This window comes from Saccostrea echinata, unplaced genomic scaffold (assembly GCF_033153115.1).
Source record: "Saccostrea echinata isolate AGI-Se365-2 ecotype Australia unplaced genomic scaffold, CSIRO_AGI_Sech_v1 ptg000054l, whole genome shotgun sequence".
Taxonomy (NCBI): Eukaryota; Metazoa; Mollusca; class Bivalvia; order Ostreida; family Ostreidae; genus Saccostrea; species Saccostrea echinata.
The window spans coordinates 7,849,423-7,860,886 of record NW_026889803.1 but is presented as its reverse complement, the minus strand read 5'-3'; the positions used below and the strand labels follow the sequence as shown (position 1 = coordinate 7,860,886).

General features: G+C 30.8%; 1 protein-coding gene across 1 annotated transcript; it reads left to right on the top strand.

The window, feature by feature from the left end:
- The first annotated feature begins 2,039 nt into the window (after positions 1-2,039).
- On the top strand, positions 2,040-9,573 carry LOC133171678 (N-acetylglucosamine-1-phosphodiester alpha-N-acetylglucosaminidase-like). The gene is made up of 5 exons (XM_061306462.1): positions 2,040-2,138; positions 4,356-4,408; positions 4,671-4,796; positions 4,902-5,118; positions 9,111-9,573. Exons 1-5 carry the CDS (start codon positions 2,041-2,043, stop codon positions 9,247-9,249), a joined length of 633 nt encoding a protein of 210 aa, XP_061162446.1. The 5' UTR covers position 2,040; the 3' UTR covers positions 9,250-9,573.
- The last annotated feature ends 1,891 nt before the right edge of the window (positions 9,574-11,464 follow it).

Genomic DNA, 11,464 nt, shown 5'->3' with positions numbered 1-11,464 from the left:
TTCACAGGCAAATAATTTCAATCTTTGAGGGATTTTTGCAAATTGTAGAGATTTTACATAAAGTATATTTTAATGTTAGACGAAATATCAAGGAAAATTTTGATATAATTGAGATTTAATTTTTCATCTTCATGTTTGTCACACTATAGGCTTATCGCACGTCATGTTCACCCATCTCCTTATCCCACGTTTCCAACTATCGTTGATGCCCTGGCATACTCTACTAACTAGACAGTGATTCCTTATATATATATTTATTACATTTTCAACAGTGAAATACTGTGATTTATTTATTGAATAAAAGTGATATTCTCTCACAGTGTGAAAGGATACCAAAATGATATTCTCTCACAGTGTGAAAGGATATCAAAGTAAGTAAAAAATAATTTCTGGCCTGTCATAAGATAGAGATAGTACCTAAGCATCTTGATAGAGCTAAAACTGCAAATTTCTTCATAAATATGTTGCTAAAATCCGCACTATGTAATGTTTTCAATCACACAACTGCTAAACTATGACGTCTCAACCGCTCAACTATGACGTCAAGCCTATGACACTGTGTTAAGATAAGACAGAGGCAAAGGGAAAATCAAAGAAAATGTAATAAACAGAAAATTCAATGTTTTGTAGATGAATATGGAATTTATTTCACTCGTGAGACAGGGTTTTTTGATATTTTCACTCGTGCTTCGCACTCGTGAAAATATAAAAAAAATCCTGTCCCACTCGTGAAATAAATTCCATATTCATCTACAAAACATTGAATATCCTCTATATATATATATATATATATATATATATATATATATATATATATATATATATATATATATATATATATATATATATATATATATATATATATATATATATATATATATATATATATATATATAAAATTTACATTTCTTAAATTAAGATTATGAATTAATATAATATGTATCCTTACAGAATTGACTTGTAAATTTACAATGCAGAGGAAAAATCATAAATTTTATTGTTTGTTTTGTAAGTTTTTTTTTTTATTTTAAACTTTCCCCAAATTGTGTATTATATATTTAGTGGAGCCTCGTTAACTCGGATGCTTGTGTTCCCGAGCAAATCGTTCGGAATGATGAAGGGTCCGGATTAATGAAATATATCTTTTATAATTGGTAGATATAGAAATGTAAACTATGTTCGTTCGAAAGGCAAAGCGTCCGGATTATTGGTGTTCGATTTAACGAGACTTGACTGTACACAAATACATTAAGTAGTGTCCACCTATATCTCTTTAATAAACGCTCGATTTATGAATTTTAGCTCGACTGTAGAAGACAAAAAGGTTCTATGCCATGGTTACTTGTCCGTCCATTTGTCTAGTTGTCTGATTGTAAACAATTCATCCTAAGACTATTGGTCCGATTTCCATAAATTTTGGTACACATTTAAAGTAGACTACACCAAGATACATAATTCTCTTTATTAGTTTTTGTTGTACATGTATACGAGCGATGTTGCCATGGTTAAAAAAAATTCTGTGAAATTAGTTCAGTATCCTAGTCCTTTTTTTCTGAGTTTAGAGGGTTTCATTGTTTATTTATATTTTGCCCGTCAGACCCCCCCCCCCCCTCCCCAGCATGGAAATATTGAAATATCATACAGGAATCATTTGCTCGTTCTGTGTTTTAAAAGGAAAATTTTCCTACATTGATATTATTTATCAACAGATTGGCAGTTAATGAAAAATCCAGAGTATTCTGTATTTAATCTTTATTTAATTTGCATCCGGTATCAATAGATTATATTGATATAATGGTACAGCATGAACTTAGTTCACGTATTTCGACTAATAGCAATTAAAATATATGTATGTATATATACATGTATATATAACAATAAGGAAATAAAATTGTATTCAACAATCAAGTTAAGAATGCTATTTTTGATTAGGTTTATAACTGTATTTATTTAGTATCCTCTCGAAAAACATTTTCCGATCGACGGATGCTTACATAAAAGCACACAAAATATACACCAAAAGAACATGTCAGCGTAAAGATGGCAACGTCCTTAATACTGACTTTTCTAGCTCTGTTGTGTTACTCTTGGCAAGAAACCACTATTTCTTCGAGGAGTAACTGGTGCATGCATCCTGAGTAAGTAGCATTTTGTCGATCACTAATAATTCATAAAGCGTCTAGCCTCAAAGATATAACCTTCAACAGTGTATATTAACTTCTTAGATAGAGGGATAGATAGCTATTAATATATCTGCTGTTAAATTCCATGATTGAATTAATGTCATGGAAACATTTTTGTCCTTGTTATTTTTGCCATTAGAACTATAGATATTTACTATTTTGAAAATAAAGTGTACGCACATTACCTCTTCATTGAAAAGTATTACTTTATTCATGTATTAGCGCGGGAAATGTTCAAATCTTACATGTTGCCGCAGTGGCGTATCTTCCATATAGGCAAAAAGGCTGTAGCCTACACCTCACTTCTCAGGGACAAAAAAGGGGGAGAAGAGTTGATAATAAATCTCTTTTATAAATTTTATTTTGTTGCAAATGCCAAAAAAGCATTCTTAGCAACCCGCACTTTTATACCTATCCAACGTTTACAGTTTTACTTAATATTTAATGACAAAGCTATTCTTATAGTTGGCATTTTGTAAAGCCGAAATTCAAGTGTTATATTAAGTCTGTGTCAGAGAATTCAAAACCACCGACAGTAACAGAAGTCCATGATTAGTGCAGGAAATGATATTAATTACTGGAAATATTTTTGGTTAGTAGAAAATTAAACGTATTGTTCGTATTTGGATTACTCAATATTTTCGGAGCAGAGTAAAAGGATAAGTTTAGAGTTCTCAAGTGCCCTACATATCATGATAAGTGTTAAGTGGCCTACAAATTATAATATAATCTGAAAATATGTTTACAACATTATTTTCACTGGTAAAATGACAATAGTCGATGTATTCGAGTTCGCAAAAATGCTCCCTTCGCCTCCATTCCTTATTGAGAGGGGGGAACTCACTCCTTGCCTACACACACATTGCGTCGCAGGTTAGCATACACATTAGCAAAAAGGAATATACGCCACGGGTTTGAAAATGTATAGATAAATGTTAAACAGTTTAAATGATATCAATCTTGTAGTTGCATGCTTGTCCATAGATACAAGTCTAACTGATCCAAATTTTCACGGATGATGCCTCTCAAACTGCGTTCAGTCTGTCTTGTTTCCGATGCTGAACGCGGCTTCCTTGTCATGCTTGTGAGTGATCTGGTTATACACGTATCTCACTTCAGAGGTCGCTTCCAGGTAATAGTAATCATTATCTGGTGCAAACGTGTTCGAATAAAATCGTTACATGTTTGAATGTTTTAGAAAAGCCAGGTTTAAGCCAATGCCAAATGCATAACCTAACACATCTAAACTAGAAATGAAAGACATCATTGTCTGTCACATCTGTTTCATATTTGGATGTTTACTGACTATAAACGCCAACTTACACCTTAATTGTATGACAAACGAATTGACTTCAACCTTTTCATCGTCAACTTTCCTTATTTATGTAGAAATTTATATTCTGCTATTACGTGCATATAGAGTGTTAACGTCACCTAACTTATTCGATACTGAAGGGTATGCTCTGAGTACGATAAAATTTTATACCAAGGCAGGCTACTGACAGATAAGTTGATGTTACAGGGATTTCAACAACCTTGTTTAAATAAGCATTTCGTAAATTCCATATTCGTTATAATGACTTTGCGAGTAAATATAACCTATCATTGGGTCGTATTTCTGCCGTCATGTTTCATACCAATTCTTAGGCCTTTGTTTACGGAAAAACTTGTCACCTGATCAATTTATAGGGATCACGGCGGGTGTGTCCGGTCGACAAGGGATGCATACTCCTCCTAGGCATTTTTGTTATCATTTGTAAATATAATAAACAAAACAAAAATTCTATAATAACTGAAAATGGAGAGAGAGAGAGAAAGAAAGAAAGGCACCCGATCCCACCTCTGGAATTTCTGGGGTTCGTGTTTTGTGCCCTATTCACAGATTTGTATTTATTTATTTTTTTTGAGATTGAGCAATATTGTTTTCACTAAACACATCCTAGTCAAAGCATACAATGTATACCTTTGGCGCTGCGTGTGACCTATCTACCGGCACTGGGCTTTGCATCACTTACATAGTTCATATTTCTTTGAAGTGACCTACATATTGTGACTACTCATGTTAACATGTATACATGTAAATTGACAAAAGCAACTGAATATCAAGAGCAATTCTTAAGCATATGATTCATGAGATTTAAACACCAGATTACACCTGTTTTTATTTTTAAGCGGAACTATGTCCTGTTGCACCAGTTATTTTGAAGAGGATGGTGCTTGTTATGGTAGGCTGGACATCAATATATTTCATTTCCGTAAAAGTACACTGGAGATTTTGATTATTCAAGGCACTTTTGCCATCATAAAATTAAGAACAAAAGTCAATCACGGGTGATGTCATTTTTGGGATATTTTAATACTTTTACATGCTTAAAGAACCAAAATACGTAAATAAATATATAAATAAGATAAAAACATTATCTATCAACTAAAATTCTTAAACATTCCTTCACAAGCACTATAAATACCAAAACATTTTCTTCTCAGAATGTATTGGATCACATGGCCAAAATTGTTCCAGCCCGTGTCCTCAAAACTATTTTGGACCAAAATGCACAAGTCGATGCCAGTGTCTAGAATCTGAATGTGATAAAATCTATGGCTGTCCAAAAGGTATATGTTATCCATCTATCCATCCATCTGTATCTATCTAGTTATCTATATTCATCCATCCATCTATCTATCTATCATCTCTAATACACTGTATAATTTCAACAGACACAACTATCCCAATTCTTGAGACGAGTACTGCAAACATTTTTGACATCAGTCGAAGGAACCAAATTTCAGAAGTTTCAAAGAGTGCAGCATCAAAATTAGTATCCTTCATTAAAAATCTCCAACTTCGTCACTGGTTTATCATCTGTAGTATTTGTCTTCTGATAGTGTTCGTCTTCTTAGTTATTGCTGGGACCGTCAGACATAGAAACAAGGGGTAAAGATTTGGATAACTTGTCTATATGTATCATCATGATGTTCTGACAAATCTGCAAAAATCTCTCCATTAGATAAATAATATTTATATCTGTTAAGGCTGTGTATTGAGCAAAAAATGTCGATGCGATTTTTTATCGTTATTTTTATTTTAAGTGAACGAACTATTGTTATCATGTTAGTGAATAAAATTCTTTGCGTATCATTGATCTTGAATTAAAATTATTACTGAACAACGCTTTGATCAAAAGAACAAAGCCTCATGGTAACATTTAGCATGTTACCAGTAGATTCATTTTATAAAAAGGTAAAAATGAGCGGACAACGGAAATTTATATTTATATGCAAATAGATAATTATAATGTAAATATATCTCAATGTTTGATAAGAAATAACGTTTTCTCGAAATTGTGGGGGAAAAAAAGATTGAGAACTATGCATATTGATGTATGCATATTTTTATTTCGCAGAGTTCCTGGAATATGTATGAAAGAAATAACTCTCTACAAACAAGTTTGTTTCAAAAATCCTGATACGAAAATCAAAATATGCACTAAAGAAGATGGGCGTACTTGGCGTGCAATCTGCAGGAATCATGCGTACGAAACATTTGTGGTTTAAATGTCCACGATTTGGTCGGCTGACCAGAAGTGGACAGACTTTACAAAATTACGCACATAGGAAAATGTTTAGATTTACATTGAAATAGCTTTCGAATTTGAAATATTTTAGTCCTGTGATCTTAATAGTGACGACAAAGCAGTCAATTGATACTTCACGTAAATAAGAAACACCTAACAAGATAATAGGGTATGATATATGAAATGAAGTTTCAGTAGGTCTGAAAAATTGCTTTCGCTCCCCGTGCAACTGAAAGAACGAGGGCGCTTTTGATTGGCATTCGGCAGGAACCTGGGCGCACTTGAAAAGTGAAAATTTCATTGATCTGTCACATGGAATTTTAGCATTCTTTTGATGTATCGGGTTCCTGTGAAATAGGAAAGGGAAATATTTTCCCGATATTATATTTTGATTTGCTAAAAAAGAACTTGAAAGTTGGCTAGATGAGTCATTTGGTACAAAATGTTACATTTTTAAACACGTTTTTCTAAAGATTTACTATCTCTGGGTCATCTCTCCATGATTTTGAAACGTTATTTGTGTGCATTTTAATTCAAAGAAACTAACAAACATTTGTAAAAAATGGAGAGAAGACCCAGAGACGATAAAAAATGAACTTTTTCCAAAAAAAATTCCAATGTTTAAATGCGGTGCTTCATTGTCGCTTTAAAAACCTTAAAGTGTGTTTAGCGGTGATGGCTCAGTTGTATGCGTTACCCGTCCAGTGCAATAAAAAAAGAAATATTTTTGGTTCGATCCTCGCATGGAGCGTTAATAATTTTTTTTTGTACAAACAATCAATTCTTTTGTCAGTTTAATTTTATGAACTGATTTATTTTCAAATAGATAAATTCTGGTTCTGTTGCACCGAAAGCGAAAGCAATTCTTCCAACCTACTGATACTTTAATATATACAAGTATGTACTTGTAATTGGATTTAACTATACCCTATATGTGTTTATTATTTATGTGAAGCGTTACTAAGTTTTAGATGTAGTAATTATTAAGATAAGCGGACTGATATATTAAATTTGGCAAACTATTTCAAACTGAATGTAACATTTTCCCATGTGCGTAACTTTGTAAAGTATTTCCAGCTGTGGTCAACCGACCAAATCGTAGACATTTAAACTATAAATGTTTCGTACGCCTTATTCCTGCAGATCACACGCCAAACACGCCCATCTTCTTTATCTCTTTTAAAACTTATAAATCAGTAAATAAAACTCAAATGATAAACGACTTGATTGTTTGTATAAAAAATTAAAAAAAAAAAAATAAATAAATAAACTGCTCCATGCGAGGATCGAACCAAAAACTTCTCGATTCCTTAGTGCGCTGGACTGGTAATGCATACTACTGAGTTATCACTGCTACACAAACAATATGGAATTTAAAATGACAAAAAAGCAACGCATGTACACATTGGTATTTTTTTGGAAAAAGTTCATTTTTTATAGTCTCTGGGTCTTCTCTCCATTTTTTACAAATGTTTGTTCGTTTCTTTGAATACAAATGCACACAGATGTCTTTTTAAAATCGTGGAGAGATGACCCAGAGATAGCAAATTTTTTGAAAAACGTGTTTAAAAATGTAACATTTTGTACCAGAATGACTCATCTAACCATGTTTCAAGTTATTTTCAAGGAAATCAAAAACACACTACAGGGAAAACATTTTCCTTTCCTATTTCATGGGAACATAATACATCAAAGGAATGTTAAATTTTAATTTTACAGTTCAATAAAGTTTTCACTTTTCAAGTGCGCCCAGATTCCTGCCGAATGTCAATCAAAAGCGCCCTCCTTCTTTATATCATATAAGTTTTGTTTTGTTTGTTTGTGGTTTACCGCCCCCCTCGAGAGTTTTTCACTCATATGGAGACGCCACCACTCGCTGGTGGAAGGCTGCAAATTTTCAAGTCTCCCAAAAATGTCCTATAAAAAATAATAAAGAAAAGTATAGATTTGTAGGCGAACGTCAAAAAAAAAAAAAAAAAAAAAAAAAAAAAAAAAAAAAACAACAACAAAAAAAAAAAAAACAACAACAAAAAACAAAAAAAAAAAAAAAACGTGAATTTTGTTGAAAGGTAATCCACAATTTCTTAAATTCTAACCGAAAAATATATACCATCCATGCCTCCATTTTTTTGTTTGTAGAAAGAGTCTGTAACTTCGTGACAAATGACCAACTAATTAACGTAGGCATCGATTAAAAGAAATGCTACTCTTAGAGAAAGACTTTGTTTAAATCAATGTTTATTGCATTTTATATGTTCTCTATGTTGTAATTTCGAAGAAAGATAAATAAAAATTTATTTCTCAAGATTATTAATTGATGAGATACATTACATTGTGAACTTCCATTTTGATTTTGTAGGTTAGAGAAGTCCGTTCCTTAGCTTTTGAGCAGATTTTTGTCTTCACCTCCATTTAAAAAGATTCTGCATAATGTTTTAGTTCTTACTATAAATTTGGATTCTACAATACTAATTAAACTATATTCAATTAAAAACCCCATGATTAAATTCCACACCGAAAGCATTAAGTGAGGAACTATATTTTGTTGCGGAAGGGTTTTTTAAAGAAGAAAAATGGTCAATTAATATTTTTCTCTTTCGAAGTATTTACAATATTGTTATTAAGTATTTTTACATGCAGCCTGCACACAGATTTATTTTGTGCAGTGAAATGTTTGATGCTGGTCCTAAATTATATTTTGAATTAACTGTCTTTAATTCTTTCATTTTATTTGACAAATGTAGCAAATATATTGTATAACTCCAGAAAAAAAATTTACTTAATTTAAGCTTAAAATCAACACTATTTTAGTAATATCTAAAATTAACATCACAGATCTCCACTTTTAATTTTCTTTTCTTAAATATATAAGATAATTTTAACCATTCTGCTTAAATTCAGAAAAATGTCATTACTTTCAAATGAATGTTAAATTTTTAACACTGTTTAATGCCAGAAAAATGACATTTTGAGTGCAGAAAGGTCAAATAATTGACTATGCGAAGTAATTTGAAACTTTTTTGTTGACACAAATTTTAATGTGACTATTCAAGATGAAAAAAGTCTGCATGTGTTTGTTCCCATAATTTATTTGGATAAAAAATATTAGAGAAAAACTTTGAAAAAATTAATTGATGTGTTAGACTTAATTACAGTGCAAAAAGGTCATATTAAATACTCCGTAGCGCCAAAAGAAGCGCATTGACACCCATTTTTTGTTTTGATTTTTAATTAAGCTTTGTGTGTAGATTCTAAAAAAATACTTGATAAAAAAATTCTCAATACTTATGATAACCTCCTTAATATGAAATATCCGATATTTCAAAGATCATTACTCACTTTTTTTTAATAGGAAAAGAGAACGGAAAGAAAGATTAGACACTGGAGACAATGGTGATCTAGGAACGGGAATTACCCCTCACTCCTCAACAAACTTTCTACATGTTTCCTTCCAGTCAAGACCCATAGATGATATCTCTGGACAAATCTGAAAAAAAAAACATCTCGATAGGAAGACTTTTGAAACTTTGTAGAAAGTGTATGTTATTGATAAAATTAAGACATATAATGGTGTGGTTTTGTTTAGAAATTAAATGACGTAAGAATTTAAGGTATAACGACCCTATGATAAGAGAGATAACTTTCGGACAAAATAATCCATAAATATCCGAAAGTTCGTTTTATCAGGTTTTCGTTATGACCAGTTCAATAATTCCATATCATATTTGCATTTTAGAAATGATGAAAACATTGACTCCTCTTTTCTTTTGCCAATATTTTTGAGGAACTTTTCTTGCATTCGACCTAAAATTTTTGCGCACATTTTTTTTACTTGTTACAAATTAGAGTATATACATCTATCTCTTTCTTAAAAAAAAAAAACAAAAAAAAAAAAAAAAAAACTACAGATTTTTTTCCGACTTAGATAATGTATATTCTGATCTAAATATCACCGCTTCGTTATGTTTTCTAATTTGATTTTATTATGTTTGACATTAATTATTACCTTATATATACCTCCTATATTTAATTTTATGTTATGATAGTAAATTGCTGCTCTTTCAGCTCATTTTGTGAAAATGTTCTTTATTTCTTAGTTTGACATAAAATTCTTTTCTAAAAAGTTAGCACCGCTTCATAATTCAAACTATTTCCACTTGAATCTAATGCCACAGTTGTTGATGGAAATTTATGTTGGGAATTTTAAATATAAGATAATGAAATTCAGAACAGAGGGTCATTATACTTTAAATCATTCAGACTTGATTTTGATGCATGCTTCATAAATGTTCTTAGCTGAAAAGCAGAAATTTCACATACATTTAGATTTTTAATTTCCTTAATATAGTCTATTTTGGTAAATACAAAAATAAACAAATAAATAAACAAGGGTTTATTTCCCTAACACATCCCTAAACGCTTGATTAAAGTACTTGTGTTCCTAAGTCTTGCACTTTAAATAACATTATTGGTGTGAAATTCTTTGAAATACAGAGTATTACAACTGTTCAAAAGACAAATAAAATCATACAGTAAATGACATCAGGCATTTATGATCGATTTATTGAATTTTGTATTTGAATATATTACCTGCTGAACCTAATTTTGATGATTTAAAACAAAAACATTCAATATTCCTTTAAAAAGAAATATCAATCCAAAGTACATCCCGGTGACATTTATTTTATTATTTTTTTGTCTTTTGTTTTAAATTTAAACATTTAATGAATCAACTTTAAAGATAATTACTTCTTTATTTTGTTCAATATCTATCTAGAAATATAGGGGAATTTCCTTCATTCTTAAAAGACCATTGTATTAGTTCTGAGTGGTAACACAACACGGAACTTTTATTAAAGTAAAGATCAAGAAAATGTCTCAACACTATCTCTTATGTGTTGGATCCGTTATAAAGCCATCAATTTTCCCTGCACTTTACAGCTATAATTGAAATATGTAGAAAATGAAGCGTGATATTTTGAATCATGTTAAAAATATTCTGAATATTACGGAAGCCCTGGAGGGACACTGACTTACTTGTTATGACTTATTTGTTATAGCTTATCTGTTGTGACTTATTTGTTATGACATTTTTTTTTCTGGTTATGACTAAGTGTAACGTAGCTATGAATAACGTGTATCTTGACTTACGTTTCTTTGAAAATGATATGTTTAGTCCTAGTTTAACTATGTTTTTCTTAATTAATTAATTGTAGTTTAATGTCCAATACAGTTGTGATTACTTAATTCTTATCTGTTATATCTTGTCACTTAGTTGTTATAACTTAATGGTTATTTGTTAATTCTCATTTGTTATTTCTTGTTACTTAATAGATTTTTCTTAATTCTTTTTTGCAACTTCCAATGTGCATAATACGGAAGCCCTGGAGGGACACTTACTTACTTGTTTTGACTTATTTGTTATGACTTTTTTTGTTGCTGGTTACCACTAAGTGTAATGCAGCTATGGAGAAAGTGTATTTTGGCTAAAATTCATTATTAAAATATGTTTAGTCTTAGTTTAACTGTGGTTTTTGATTGATGAATTGTAGTTTAATTAATTCTTATCTGTTATGATACTTTGTCTCTAAGTTCTTATAACTTAATTGTTATTTGTTCATTCTTATTTGTTATTCTTTGTTACTTAATAGTTAATACTAAATTCTTATTTGTAACTTCCAGTGTGCATAATGATTGAACTCATGA